Source organism: Microcaecilia unicolor, chromosome 3 (genome assembly GCF_901765095.1).
Source record: "Microcaecilia unicolor chromosome 3, aMicUni1.1, whole genome shotgun sequence".
NCBI classification, from domain to species: Eukaryota; Metazoa; Chordata; class Amphibia; order Gymnophiona; family Siphonopidae; genus Microcaecilia; species Microcaecilia unicolor.
This window is the reverse complement of record NC_044033.1, coordinates 530988493-531003920: the sequence shown is the minus strand read 5'-3', so window position 1 is coordinate 531003920 and position 15428 is coordinate 530988493. Positions and strand designations below refer to the sequence as shown.

Below are 15428 nucleotides of genomic sequence, written 5' to 3'. Positions count from 1 at the left end.
GCTGATAGGAACTAAGCTTTATTTTATTTATTTTTGTTACATTTGTACCCCGCGCTTTCCCACTCATGGCAGGCTCAATGCGGCTTACATGGGGCAATGGAGGGTTAAGTGACTTGCCCAGAGTCACAAGGAGCTGCCTGTGCCTGAAGTGGGAATCAAACTCAGTTCCTCAGTTCCCCAGGACCAAAATCCACCACCCTAACCACTAGGCCACTCCTCCACTCCACTGAGGAAAATAGTAGCCCTCAGATGCTCTGGTAAGTGTGTCAGATTTGGTCTGGAGCTGAGTTCCCTGTAGGACCTGGCAGAAGACCTGGCTCCATTATTGGTCAAATTAATTTTCTGACCCAACCACTTGGGATTCTGAAATGTAAGGACTGGAAAAAGTGACTGTGTCTCTACAAGTGGTCAAGTAGGGCTCTTCCATGAGTGGAGATCATATCAGCTTGACGAAACTCCAAGATTAGCAAGTTCTTCAGCCAAAGAAAGAAAAGCAGGAGCCAGGAGGCTGGATATTCTGATAGAACCAAGGCTAACCTCCAGTCTCCTGCACAGGTTCCTGCTATAAGTCTGGATATGCCCTGATATGTTTTTCTGTAGGGGCCAGTCAGGAAGGATACTTTTTCCCCAGTTAGATGATTCTTTCCTGGAAGATCTCTTCCAGTCTGTTTTACATCCTTGGCTTTATGAGATAAAGGCAACATAGCAAGAATACTTAGTGTCAAGTGATACAACTTTTGGTAGTACAAAAGAGGCCAGCATAAGAGACTTATGTTGGAGTTTATAGTCTCTGGAAGTTCAGTTTTTGGGGAGCACTGTTCCTCTTATGGGATCTATTTGTTCAACTTTTTTCCTTCACAAGAAAGGTGAAGATTAACTTACAATTGTCTCAGAGAGCAGAAGATAGCTCTGGTACACAGGCACAAAAGCTCCCTCATTACTGTTGCACATAGGATACTTTCCTCTACCTCCGTCAAAACCGCTATTTAAAGCCCTGCTGCGTGCAGGCCGTCTCTCCAAGCTTCCCCTGCTTGCTTCGGTGACGTTCGCGCCCTTAGTCCCGCCTTCTGATGTCATTCTGACGTCATTTCCTTTTTCCGCGAAGGCGGGACTAAGGGCACGAACATCACCAAAGCAAGCAGGGGAAGCCTGGAGAGACGGCATGCACGCAGCAGGGCTTTAAATAGCGCGGGCTTCGACGGAGGTAATTAAAAAAGACAGATGGGAGTGGGAGGGGAGGGTGGGGGCGAAGGACATCGTTCGCTGGACATGTTTGGGAGCGGAAGGAAAGGGCAGGGGAGGGAGGAGAATCACTGGATATGGATGGGGAGGGGGGCAGGGGAGAGATTTGCTGGGCATGGATGGGTAGAGGGGGGCAGGGGAGAGACTTGCTGGGCATGGATGGGGAGAGGGGGGCAGGGGAGAGATTTGCTGGGCATGGATGGGGAGAGGGGGGCAGGGGAGAGATTTGCTGGGCATGGATGGGGAGAGGGGGGCAGGGGAGAGACTTGCTGGGCATGGATGGGTAGAGGGGGGCAGGGGAGAGACTTGCTGGGCATAGATGGGGAGAGGGGGGCAGGGGAGAGATTTGCTGGGCATGGATGGGGAGAGGGGGGCAGGGGAGAGACTTTCTGGGCATGGATGGGGAGAGGGGGCAGGGGAGAGACTTGCTGGGCATGGATGGGGAGAAGGGCAGGGGAGAGACTTGCTGGGCATGGATGGGGAGAGGGGGGCAGGGGAGAGACTTGCTGGGCATGGATGGGGAGAGGGGGGCAGGGGAGAGAGGAGAGTTTCAGGACATGGATGGAGGGGAGAGCAAGAGAAATTCTGGACATGGAGGGAAGGGAGAGAGAAGAAATGCTGGACATGGAGGGAAGATAGAGGAAGGAGATTAGATGAGGGGAAAGGAATTGAGAGAAACTGCACATGGATGGAGAAAATAGGAAGAAGCTAGATCCACTGGACAGTCAAGTCTGCGGAGGATCAGAAATGAAGAAGAAAGGAGGAAAGAAAAGAAATAAATGGAAAGGAAGCCCTGGAAACGGAGTCAAGGGAACAGATAGAGAGCAGCAGAATCAGATACTGGACCAGCATGATCAGAGAAACAAAGTCACCCGACAACAAAGATAGAAAAAAAAAATTTTATTTTCATTATAGTGTTTGGAATATGTCCACTTTGAGAATCAGGTGCTGAACGTTAAAAGTTTTTTATTTATTTACTTATTTATGGCATTTTATCCCATATTAAACATGAATTAGATTGGAACCTGGGATCATTTAATTTTTTTTCCTGGAGAGAGTAATGCATTGCCCCCTCCCCTTCCCCCCCCCCCCCCCCCCCCCCCCACTCCCCGGCTATGGCCAGCTCTGCAATTTTGTGGGGGCGCAGCGGTGGATGGGGGGGCGCCGAGGTGGACGAGGGGCGCCGAGGTGGACCGGGGAGAGAGCTTGTTGTTAAAAATTTACCAGCACACCACTGAATGTAACTAATAAATAAATCTCTGAGACCAGGTGGAAGCACGATGACCAGTGGGACACTGTCATACCGGGGTACAAATTATATCGTAGTGATAGGGTGGATCGAATTGGTGGAGGGGTAGCGTATGTTAAGGAGGGCCTTGAATCATATAGATGGAAAATTCTGCAGGAAACAAGACACATCTTGGAATCCCTATGGATTGAAATTCCATGTGTAAAGGGGAAAAGGATAGTGATAGGAGTGTACTGCCGTCCGCCTGGCCAGGATGAACAGACGGGTGTAGAAATGTTAAAGGAAATTAGGGATGCAAAGAAACTGGGCAACACAATAATAATGGGTGACTTCAATAACCCCGATATTGACTGGATAAATGTAACATCAGCGGATGCTAGGGAGGTAAAATTTCTTGACGAAATCAAAGACAGCTTTATGGAGCAGCTGGTACAGGAGCCGACAAGAGAAGGAAAAATTCTAGACCTTGTTTTTAGTGGAGCACATGATCTGGTGCAGGAGGTAATGGTGCTGGGGCTGCTTGATAGTAGTGATCATAATATGATCAGATTTGATATTAGCTTTGAAGTAAGTATCAAATACCATGTAAAATGAGTTATCTTGGGCAGACTGGATGGGACTGTACAGGTCTTTATCTGCTGTCATTTACTATGTAAACATAAGTCTGTCAAGTTATATGAAAAGCTGAAGTAAGGCAATAACAATTTGAAGAGAGGCTTGCTGTAGAGGTAGGAACTCAATAATAAAATGTTTTCGGGTACATTCAAAAAATGAAACTTATGAGGGAATTGGACTATTAGATGATTATGGGGTAAAGGGGGCACTCAGGGCCATAGTGAAGGAAAATGTGACGGTGCTACCCATAAGAGAAACGGAAAAATACTATTGTAGTTCCAGCCTAAAATGTAAATTGTAAGCCGAAATTTGTTTTTGGATAACAGTGGGATACAAGAATGCATAAATAAATAAAATTTAATGGCGACAATTTGGAGAAACTGAATAAGTCTCAGTTAATCTGGAAGATGCAATAGGGCAAAACAAATCTGAACTGAGTGGCATACACTCCAGAATATTGAAAGAATTCAAAGATGAAATTACAGATCTACTGTTAGTAATCTGTAGCCTATCATTAAATTCATCTATGGTATCTTAAGTTTAGAGGGTGATCTTCAAAACCCTTAAAGTAAATGAACCAGAGTATTACCTGCCTATCAGGCTTATTTTCGAAAGAGAATGACGCCCATCTTTCGACACAAATCGGGAGATGGGCGTCCTTCTCCCAGAGTTGCCCAAATCGGCATAATCGAAAGCCGATTTTGGGTGTCCCTAACTGCTTTCCGTCGTGAGGACGACCAAAGTTCCTGGGGGTGTGTCGGAAGCATAGCGAAGACGGGACTGGTGCGTGCTTAACACATGTGAGGGGGACCAGTGCACTACGAATGCTGGCTTCTCCCACGACCAAAGGGCTTGCATTTGGTCGTTTCTGAGATGGACGTCCTTGGTTTCCACTGGTCCCCCTGACATGCCAGGACACCAACCGGGCACCCTAGGGGGCACTGCAGTAGACTTCATAAATTGCTCCCAGGTACATAGCTCCCTTACCTTGTGTGCTGAGCCCCCCAACCCCCCCCCCCCCAAAAAAAAAAGCCCACTACCCACAACTGTACACCACTACCATAGCCCTTACCGGTGAAGGGGGGCACCTAGATGTGGGTACAGTGGGTTTGTGGCGGATTCGCTGTTTCCTCCACAAACGTAACAGATTGGGGGGGATGGGCCTGGGTCTGCCTGTCTGAAGTGCACTGCACCCAATAAAACTGCTCCAGGGATCTGCATACTGCTGTCATGTACCTGAGTATGACATCTGAGTTTGGCAAAAAAATATTTTGAAAGATATTTTTTGAGGGTGGGAGGGGGTTAGTGACCACTGGGGGAGTAAGGGGAGGTCATTCCTGATTCTCTCCAGTGGTCATCTGGTCACTTCTTGCACCTTTTTGTGCCTTGATTGTAAGAAAAACACGGCCAGGTAAAGTCGTCCAAGTGCTCGTCAGGGATGCCCTTTTTTTTCCATTATGGGTCAAGGACGTCCCTGTGTTAGGCACGCCCAAGTCCCGCCTTCGCTACGTCAACGATACGCCCCCTTGAACTTTGGCCGTCTCTGCGACGGAAAGCAGTCGGGGACGTCCAAAATCGGCTTTCGATTACACCGAGAAGGACGTCCATCTTCCGATTTATTTCGAAAGATGGGCGTCCTTCTCTTTCAAAAATGAGCCCATTAGTAAACCACTGGCAATCAGCAGAGCACACGATTGATGATTTAAAATTTTTTGTCGGTAAGATGCTTTTTGGCAATTAGCATAGGAAGAACGTAGAAACAATATTGCTACAAGAAGAACAGAGACTTATTTTCTTTTTTCAGACTTGTATTTATTTATTTATTTGTTACATTTGTATCCCACATTTTCCCACCTGTTTGTAGGCTCAATGTGGCTTACATAGTGCCGGAAAGGCGTTTGCATACTCCAGTGTAAACAAATGCAAAGTGATGTTGTGGTAAGATAAAGTTCAAACAACTACAGAGTGATGATATGGCAAGATAAATTTCATGTTGTATAGCCATATAAGGGAATCGTACAGCAGAAGAGCTGTGAGCGGAGGAGTAGCCTAGTGGTTAGTGCAGTGGACTTTGATCCTGGGGAACTGAGTTCGATTCCCACTGCAGCTCCTTGTGACTCTGGGCAAGTCACTTAACCCTCCATTGCCCCTGGTACAAAATAAGTACCTGAATATATGTAAACCGTTTGAATGTAGTTGCAAAAAACCTCAGAAAGGCGGTATATCAAGTCCTATTTCCCTCTCCCTTATGTCCATTACATATTTTAGTTTTGTCATGTAGCAGAGATTGGCATTTATGTTGGATTGGTAGGGTATGCCTTTTTAAACAGGTAAGTTTTTAGTGTTCTCTGGAAGTGCAGGTGGTCATACGTAGTTTTCAAGGCTTTTGGTAATGCATTCCACAGTTGTGTGCTTATGTAGGAAAAACTGGATGCGTAGGTTGACTTGTATTTGAGTCCTTAGCAGCTTCGGTAGTGCAGATTTAGGTACGTTCGCGTTGATTCAGATGTGTTTCTAGTTGGTAGGTCAATCAAGGCTGCCATGTACCCCGGGGCTTCACCATAGATAATTTTGTGAACCAGAGTGCAGACCTTGAAAGCGATTCGTTCTTTGATTGGGAGCCAGTGTAGTTTTTCGCAGAGGGAATCGCTTTTTTCCAAAGATGTCTATCTGCTGTGTTTTGAGGGGTCTGAAGTTTCTTTAAAGTTTGTTCTTTGCATCCTACATAAATTCCATTGCAGTAGTCTACATGGCTTAGTACCATTGATTGTATCAGGTTGTGAAATGTTTCCCTCGGGAAGAATTGTTTCACGCGCTTGAGTTTCCACATTGAGTGGAACATTGTCTTTGTTGTGGATGTCACTTGGCTCTCTAGTGTTAAGGTGCGGTCTATTGTAACGCCGAGTATTTTCAGGCTGTCCGAGATAGGGAGGGTGTACTCTGAGGTGTTGATAATTGTGGGGTTGTCTACGTTGTGTTGGGATAAGACGACGAGGCAGTGTGTTTTTTCTCTGTTGAGTTTTAGTTGAAATGCATTTGCCCAAGAGTCCATGATGTTCAAGCTGATCTTGATTTCGTTGGTGATTTCTATCAGTTTAGATTTGTAAGGAATGTATATTGTGACATCGTCTGCATAGATGAAAGGGTTTAAGGCCTTGGTCGGATAGGGTCTTGGCCAGCAGGGTCATCATTAGGTTGGATTGGTGATAGCGGTGATCCTTGTGGTACTCCGCAATCTGCTTTCCACTGTGATGATATGTTTGAGTTTGATTTTACTTGATATGTTCTTGTGGTTAGGAAACCTTTGATCCATCTAAGTATGTTTCCACCAATCCCGAACTTATCTAGTAATCTTATTAATATATTATGGTTTACCATGTCAAATGCACTAGACATGTCGAATTGGAGGAGGAGGATGTTTTTGCCTGTTGCTATTTTCTGCTTGAATTTGGCTAGGAGAGTAAGTAATACTGTTTCTGTGCTGTGTTGGGGGCGAAAACCTGACTGTGATTCGTGTAAAATTGAGAATTTGTTTATATAATCTAAGTTGTTTGGTTACCATACTTTCCATCAGTTTGACTGACAACAGGATGGATGCTACTGGACGGTAGTTAGTGATTTCATTTGGTTTTTTTTCATGGTGTCTTTGGTATCGGGGTGAGTAGGATATTGCCATTTTCCTTAGGGAAGAGACCTCGCTGAAGCATGTAATTTAGGTAGGATGTGAGGTCTGCTATGAAGCGGTCAGGGGTGGATTTTATTAGGTAGTTGGGGCAGGTATCTAGTTTACAGTGAGTGTTGGAGAACCTGTTGATCGCCTGTGCAACTGTATCGACTGTAAGGAGGGCGAGGTTTAACCAGGATCGGTCAGCTGGGTATTCTCCAGTGGTTGGGTCCAATTCATTAAGGAAGTTTTCGATGTCATTGTTGTCCTGAGGTAGTGTTGTTGCGTAGGTTTACAATTTTTTCATTGAAATACTTGGCAAGTTTATCTGCAGATGGGATGTCTGTATTCAATGCAGTGACCAAGTGTCATGATTGTGGTCAGAACCCCTCTCAAACTTACCTTATTTCTGGTGGTCAGCTTCTGTTTCTTCTGTCTGTGTTGCTAGAGCTGGCTCTGTGTCTGTGGGCTGGCTGCTCCCAGCATGAGTCTAATTGCTTTACTATACTGCAGCTGTGTGTGTTACCTGAGCTAGCTCTGGTTGCTTCCAGCTGGCTCTAATTGCTCTGCTATACTGGGTGTATTGAGCTTCTCTGTGGTTCAGTTGCTCTGTGTTTCAGTATGCTGGCTGCTGGTGTCTGGTAGGTGTGACATCATCAGGCAGGGCCTTGATAAGGGTGTTCTTTCCTTCAGGGCCTTTGCAACGTTGGCATTTGCATTTGCACTTGTGCTTGCTATAGGGCCAGGTCAGTGTTAGTGCAGTGTGCACTTTTGACTTATGTGTTTTGCTTCTCTGCTTTTCCCTTGTAGCTCCTCTGCTTTCCCTTTGGGTGTGGTTAGAAGCAATGTTAGTTTGCTGTTAGAAGTACTGCTGGTTTTGGTGCTGTTAGAAGCACTTCAGTTTGCTGTTAGAAGTACTTCTGGTTTTGGTGCTGTTAGAGGCACTTCAGTGTTGCTGTTAGAAGTACTTATGTGGCTTGGTGCTTAATAGCACCTGGGTTAGGTTAGTGCTGTACAGCACTGCTGTAGTTTGGTGCTTAGAGCACCTGTGTTAGTTAGTGCTGTGGTGCACTGCTGTAGCGTGGTGCTTAGGAAGCTCCTTTATTAGCTTATGTGTTTAGCTTTCTTGCTTTTTCCTTGTGGCTCCCCTGCTTTCCCTTTTGGTGCTGTGAGTAACACTCCTGTTAGTTTAGTGCCTAGGGGCACTCCTGGTAGTTTAGTGCCTAGGAGCACTCCTATTAGCTTAGTGCCTAGGGGCACTCCTGGTAGTTTAGTGCCTAGGGGCACTCCTGTTAGTTTAGTGCCTAGGGGCACTCCTGTTAGTTTAGTGCTTAGGTCTGTTAGTACGGTTAGGAACACTTCTGTTGGTTTACTGTTGAGAGCACTTATGTCAGTTTAGGATTTAGGAGCACTTCTGTTGCAAGCCTGTTCTAGTAGCCTGGTCCCTGTGTCATCCTGTATCCGGTAAGTCCTGCCAGCCACTCGAACCCAAGGGCTCAACCCTTGGGGGGCAGTGGCTAAGTGCAGGTGAAGCTGTACGGGCCAGTCCATTGTGCTCCAGTCTGATGTGTGTTCTGGTCTGGTGTGTGTTCCAGTCCTGTGTCCTCCAGTCTGGGGGATTCCAGTCCATGTGTTCCGGCTCGCTGGGCAGTGCCTGCAGTCCCTGCCGGTGCCGGTGTGCTTGCCCAGTGTTGGTTGGTGGGTTTTGCCTGCTGCTGTCGCTCCTCGGCAGCAGCCCAAGGGCTCACGTTTGCTCCAGAGCCCGGCCCCGCGGGCTCTGAACCTGAGAACCTGACACCAAGTTGGTGTCTAGGAGTTTGTTCACGAGTTGGTGTCTAGGAGTTTGTTCACGAGTTGGTATAGTTTCTTTGTATCTTTGTAATCTGGCCCTATTTTAGTTTTGTAGTATAATCTTTTGGTCTGTCTTATTGCGTATTTGTATTTTCTTTGTGATTGTTTCCATGTGTTGAGTGAATGTTCATTTTTTTTATTTTTTCCATGCTCGTTCGAGTTTCCTGGATTATGTTTTTAGCTTTTTCAGTTCATCGTTGAACCATGGTATCGAGTTAGTCTTACATGATGTTTTTGTTCGTAAAGGTCTAGTATGCATTTGCATCTTTTATCCCATTCCAGGAGGTAGTATATGGAGTCTGTTTGTGCTGTCCAATCATTGTTGTACATCAGTTGCCAGAATGTTTTCGCGTTTACATGACCTCTTGTTTTGTAGGATGTGTGTTCTTGGGTTTGGTGTGATCCCTTTTTCCGCCAGTGTAGGGATAGGTTTAGTTTGTAGTGATCAATCCAGGGTGTTTCTGTCCATTTAATATCTGTTATTATTAAGTTCTGGTCTGTTGAAAGTTTGTGTGAGATGAGATCCAGGGTGTGCCCTTTGACGTGGGTTGCTTGCATTAGTAGCCATTTGAGATCACATAGGTAGAAGAATTCCTTACATTCTCGTGTGTTGATGGAGTTTGGGTCTTCTAAGTGAAGGTTAATGTCTCCTAGTACTAGTACACTGGAGTTGGTACACAGGTGTTTGAGATGAAGTCGATGAAGTCAGTCTGGCCTTCGTTCCAATTACCTGGAGGTCTGTAAAACAAGACACAATTCAAATGGTCGCATAGGGTTTTGTTGTGGATTCTGATTGAGGCAATTTCAAGCTTAGGTGTCATGGACTTGGCAGTGGTTTCAGTGGTAAAGTGGGATTGATAGATTAGTGCTATGTCTCTGCCTCTCTTTTCCTTTCTGGTCCAGTGTGTGATTTTGTTTCCTGGAGGGCACAGGTCTAGTATTATTGGGTCCTTTTGGTCATGGATCCAGGTTTCATTGATGAAGAGTAGGTTAAGGTTTTCTGTCATGATCCAATCTGTTAATATTGCTGTTTTGTGTTCAGTGCAAGAAAGCTAGTTGAAAAGAAAAAAAAGACTGCTGAGCGTCTTTAAATTCTTCTTTGCCATTTTCTGCTTCCATTATTTTGAGAAATGTTTTACCTTCTGATGCAGCTTTGCAAAACAAGGGAGTGCTTGTTGAGGATTGAGACTTTGAGCCCTTTTCCTTTGGTGAACGCTGTTTTCATCGTGCTTTGGATTCCTACGGTTGTCAATACCTTTACATGAATACAAAAATGATAGGAAGACTAACCTGATGAGAATAAAGAAAATATGGAAAAACATGATAAATGGTAATTGATAGTGACAAATAAAATAATGTATGTTAGCATAAGATAAAATGTATATATAATTAACCAAAATTTATGAAGCCCATGTATCAAATGTAAAAAGTAGTTTAAAAAATGAAAAGAGATATGGAAAAAATACTACCAATAACGAACACATTGTTCATACTGAAATCCATGTCATTATTGGAAAAAGTGGTAAAACTGACGAGCCACAATGTCATATTGGACAGACAAAATCTAAATAATCTGTGACATGAAAAACTTAAAAACAAATTCTGATTACAATAATTGTTAAACCAAATATTATAAAATATAAGACCCATAAACACATATTATATGGAGTGGAGGAGTGGCCTAGTGGTTAGGGTGGTGGACTTTGGTCCTGAGGAACTGAGTTCGATTCCCAGCACAGGCAGCTCCTTGTGACTCTGGGCAAGTCACTTAACCCTCCATTGCCCCATGTAAGCCGCATTGAGCCTGCCATGAGTGGGAAAGCGCGGGGTACAAATGTAAAAAAAAAAAATAATAATATTAAGTGACGGCAGATAAAGACCTGGCTGGTTCATCCAGTCTGCCCAACAGTTACATTTATTATCAATTCAAGATTAAATTAGCAATGAACGTAATATTATATACTTGATCATGGTCTTTCTTTGGTGTTTCTTTGCAGGAAAAAGACTGTAAAAGTCTGCCTGGCATTGTCCTCACGTTCCAAATTACTGGAGTTTCCGTCAAAGCTCTCTCCTTCCCAAACTAAACCGGATTGCTATATGCAGGCCTCAGACCTTACAAGCCAGCCCAGTACCGGCCTTAGTTGATGCAGCCAGAGTCGCCATCTTGACGTTCAAACACATATGGGTGGCAGAGCCGGTGGTGGGAGACGGGGCTGGTTGGGAGGCGGGTATAGTGCTGGGCAGACTTATATGGTCTGTGCCACAGCCGGTGGTTGAGAGGCAGGGATAGTGCTGGGCAGACTTATACGGTTTGTGCCCTGAAAATGACAGATACAAATCACACACACAATCTCTCTCTCAGAGTCAATGTCTTTGTCTCTCTCACACACACAATCTCTCTCTCAGAGTCAATGTCTTTCTCTCTCTCACTCTCACACACTTGCCTCTCTCTCACACACTCTATGTCTCACACTGTATCACATTCACTCTCTATGTGTCACACAGTCACTTACACACTCTCTTGGTCTCATACACTCAGTCTCACAGAGAGTCTGTGTCTCACACACACTCTGTGTGAAACATACTCTCTCTCACGCTGTGTCTCACAAATGCACTTGCACACACTCTCATTCTCACACACTCTCATTCTCTCACACACACACTCGCACATTCACTCTCTCACACACAGTCACTCTCACACACACTCTCTCAAACATACACACTCCGAGGAAAACCTTGCTAGTGCCCGTTTCATTTGTGTCAGAAACGGGCCTTTTTTACTAGTACATAATAACCTATGAGTGTAAAAAAATGTAAAAACCCTATGTTAATGTGATCGGACAGAAGCGATAAAGGCTTAATAAACCTAAAAATGACGGCTAGATAACTAACAATGATAATCCCTCATATCGTGTAAAAGAAATAAACTCGACAGCAGTTTATAAAAGAAGCATATGAAGGAATGTAAAGTGATTCATAAAAGGGCTAGAAACCAAGTCTGACTACAATATAGTCTAAAAATATGAACTAAAGGATTTAACAGAGTCCATTTAGTCCTGGAGTAGGAGCGCCAAGAAATCTATGCAAACAAGGTCATAACTAAGCAAGATTATAGATACATTGTACCGATAGGGGCTAGATGCTAGGGAGCACAGCAGTGTCTAAAAACAGAAACTGATCTAGATAATGTTAAGATTTTATAGTTGCAGGGGATTTTTTTTTTTTGTTACATTTGTACCCCACGCTTTCCCACTCATGGCAGGCTCAGTGCGGCTTACATGGGGCAATGGAGGGTTAAGTGACTTGGCCAGAGTCACAAGGAGCTGCCTGTGCCTGAAGTGGGAATCAAACTCAGTTCCCCAGGACCAAAGACCACCACCCTAACCACTAGGCCACTCCTCCACTCAGAAACACAAATGCTGGTCCACAGAAATGTCTCCTCTTAATGTGATTAGAAGAACACACATGGTGGAGCACAGTGTAACTGAGGGAAATCCAGTTCACCCTGGATAACAGAACCGGTAGTGGGAGGCGGGGCTGGTGGTTGGGAGGCGGGGATAGTGCTGGGCAGACTTGTACGGTCTGTGCCCTGAAAAAGACAGGTACAAATCAAGGTAAGGTATACACAAAAAAGTGGCACATTTCTTGGGCAGAGTGGATGGACCGTGCAGGTCTTTTTCTGCCGTCATCTACTATGTTATGTTACATACATTTCTGTTTATCATGGAAGTAGGTTTGAAAATTGTTTTCTCCATTCTTTAGCTGCTGTTATATTCTCTCTTTCATGTTTGTTTAAAAATTCTCTCTCTTTGTTCCCAGGAGAATGGTTTCTTATGATATCCGCTCTGAACCACGTGTTGGAGAACGTGTCCCATATGTCATTGTGTATGGGACACCGGGGGTTCCTCTCATCCAGCTCGTGAGGCGGCCCATCGAAGTGCTGCAAGACTCCAGCCTTAGGCTTAATGCCACCTACTATATCACCAAGCAGATCCTGCCACCCTTGAACCGCATCTTCTCACTTATTGGCGTCGATGTGTTCGGCTGGTATGACGAGCTGCCAAGGGTAAGCCTTTGAAAACACAGTTGTGGTGGTCCACCCTGAGTGCTTTTCCTTCCTACTCCTGCTGAAGACAGGGACACTGAGTGTACTGCTCAAATAGAAACTTTACAAAGCTGAAGTGCAACAGCTAGCTTAGGCTTATTCTAACTATGTTGATAATACTATGCTGCTTCAGTTACAAAGGCCTTTCAGCAATGTGGAGCTGTAGCCTAATGGTTATAAGCCAACCCAGAAAACCAAGAAATGCTCTCAGCAGTTGCTCCTGATTTGTGAGCAGTTCCTTTCCATTACATTCCGTTGCTTATATACCGCCTAAATCAACCAAGGAATCAAAGTGGTTCAGAAAAAATATGAAAGTCTTAGAAAAGAGGTAGAGCAAACTGTCATTCTACCAAAAGGAATAAGTTAATTTACTGTAAGAAAGTGGACAACTACCTATGAAGTTTTTATAAACTAAACAAGCCACTTTAAAATCCACCTGTGCTTTCACTGGTAATTAATAAAGTTCTCTCAGAATAGGTGACACATCATCATATTTCCTACATCCAAATATCAATCTGGCCGCAGTGTTCTGCAGCAATTGTAATGTATTCAATAACCGTTGTATGCCAGCCTACAGAACACTGCAATAATCAATCTGTGAGAGAATTATCATTTGTACAATTACACAACTGTTCTGGAAAAAAAAGAAAAAACGCACTGCACTGCCCTCAAACAACATACTCTTACACAAGTTTATCTTATTTTTCATATTCAGTTGTGTATCAAGCACTATACCTAATAGCCTAGAAGAGTTTTCAAATTTAAGGGTTTCTCCTGAATCTGTATTAATAGTTTTTGGCAAATCCAGCAATGTATCAGAAAAATAAAGTAACTTTGTTTTATCTGTATTAAACTTTAAATAATTTTCAGATGCCCAGTTTCGAGTATCAACTTATATCCTTCTTCAAATCCAGAAATAATAGGCACTAATATAAAAATGTCGTCCACATAAGAAAAAATGTAATATAAAAAAGAATTCATATAAAATCCTACAGGAACGCTAAAAGGTCATCCTGCACATTCCTCAATCTTCACTTCCCCAGTTGTAAAGGCCTAAAGTACAAACTAATGCATGCGTCAAACTTCTCTTACTTGAGTACACAGCTATGGAACGCATTGCCGCGCAGCTTAAAAACTAGTTATGAACTAACCAGCTTTCGCAAATCCCTGAAGACCCACCTATTCAACAAAGCATACCAATAAAAGCAACAACTATAAATGTAATACATCGCAACCTATATATTATCAATAATGTTTATGCTTAGATCTGCTTGTTTAAATCTCGATTACGTTATTTTCTATGGCATCTCCACCTTACCTATTATTAGTACTGTTTACTACTTATGTTTACTTGTTTAAATTTCGATTTGCTAATCTTTAACACCAACTGTTATCTCCTAATCTACTATCTACTAATAACGACACATTGTAAGCCACATTGAGCCTGCAAAGAGGTGGGAAAATGTGGTTACAAATGCAATAAATAATAATTAAATAAAACTGGGGATAAAGGCGAGCCCTGCAGATTGTAAGCTCTTTGAGCAGGGACTGTCTTTCTTCTATGTTTGTGCAGCGCTGCGTATGCCTTGTAGCGCTATAGAAATGCTAAATAGTAGTAGTAGTAGTAGAACTCCATAACTGGATGACCAACTACTTGAGAAAGTATTGCTCTTTTTTACTCTATACCTTCTATTTTTCAGAAAACCCTGAAACCAGTTAAAAACTGCCCCAGAGAAACAAGTTCATCTAACTTACTCAGCAATTCACCACGGTCCACAGTGTCAAATGCACACAAAATTGAAGTAAAACGGATGGTATTTTTTGACTTAATAATAGTTTCACTCTTGACACTAATGCCACCAACAAAGCTTCTGTACTATGCATGGATTGGAAGCCATATTGTATATCATGCAGACGCTGACATTTATCTAAATAAGACATTGTTTGAGTAGCTACCAGAGATTCAACAAGCTTGACCATCTATAGTGTACTTGCTATAGGACAAAAATTAGAGAGAACTGTTAAATCTGCTTCCTCTGATTTAGGAATTGGTGTTAAAATTATTCTCTGAGGACAAGCAGGCTGCATTATTCTCACAGATGGGTCGATGATCCGCGTTGGCCCGGGAATCGGCATAATGCATAGCAAAATGAAAAAAGTTTTGCTAGAGCCTTCTGGTGTACGTGCAGCACCGCACCACGCATGCACAAAGTTCCTCCCCGCCTGTCACACAACTGCGCTCCTCAGTTCTTCTTTTTTCACGTCAGGAGTGGCAGGTTCCGCTGCTGCACCTTGTTCGCCTTGGAAGATCCTTGTTGTGCCTGTTTTCAGCTTTTTCACCTTCCTCTTATTCTTTTTCTTTCAGTTTGTTTGGGAAAAAAAAAACAGTTTTTCCTTATTTTTTTTCTTTGTTTCTTTTTGGCCTGCGTTTAAGCTTTCTTTCTTTTAGCTGTGGCCGTCCTTAGGCCTGCTCGGCCGGTTCTTCCTTCTTTTGTATCCCTTTTCAGCACAATCGTGTTTTTTTGATTTCACTAGGGCAGCCTTCCCTTCCATGTCATCGAAGACTCCCAGCAGCTTCAAACACTGTACTCGGTGCAACCGGACCATCTCAGGCACAGATACCCATTCGTGGTGTATCCAGTGTCTTGGGCCCGACCATAGCCCAGCTCGTTGTGTCCATCTTCGTATGAAGAAAAGGACTC

The 15428-nt window shown here is 43.8% G+C and overlaps 1 protein-coding gene across 1 annotated transcript in view; it reads left to right on the top strand.

Annotated features, from left to right (window-relative positions):
- The window catches only part of REV3L (REV3 like, DNA directed polymerase zeta catalytic subunit), a 567479-nt gene that overhangs the window by 531555 nt on the left and 20496 nt on the right, over nucleotides 1-15428 (top strand). The window contains exon 30 of the mRNA XM_030199216.1: nucleotides 12441-12687. Within this exon, the coding sequence (XP_030055076.1) occupies nucleotides 12441-12687 (247 nt within the window). The remainder of the gene's footprint in view (nucleotides 1-12440; nucleotides 12688-15428) is intronic.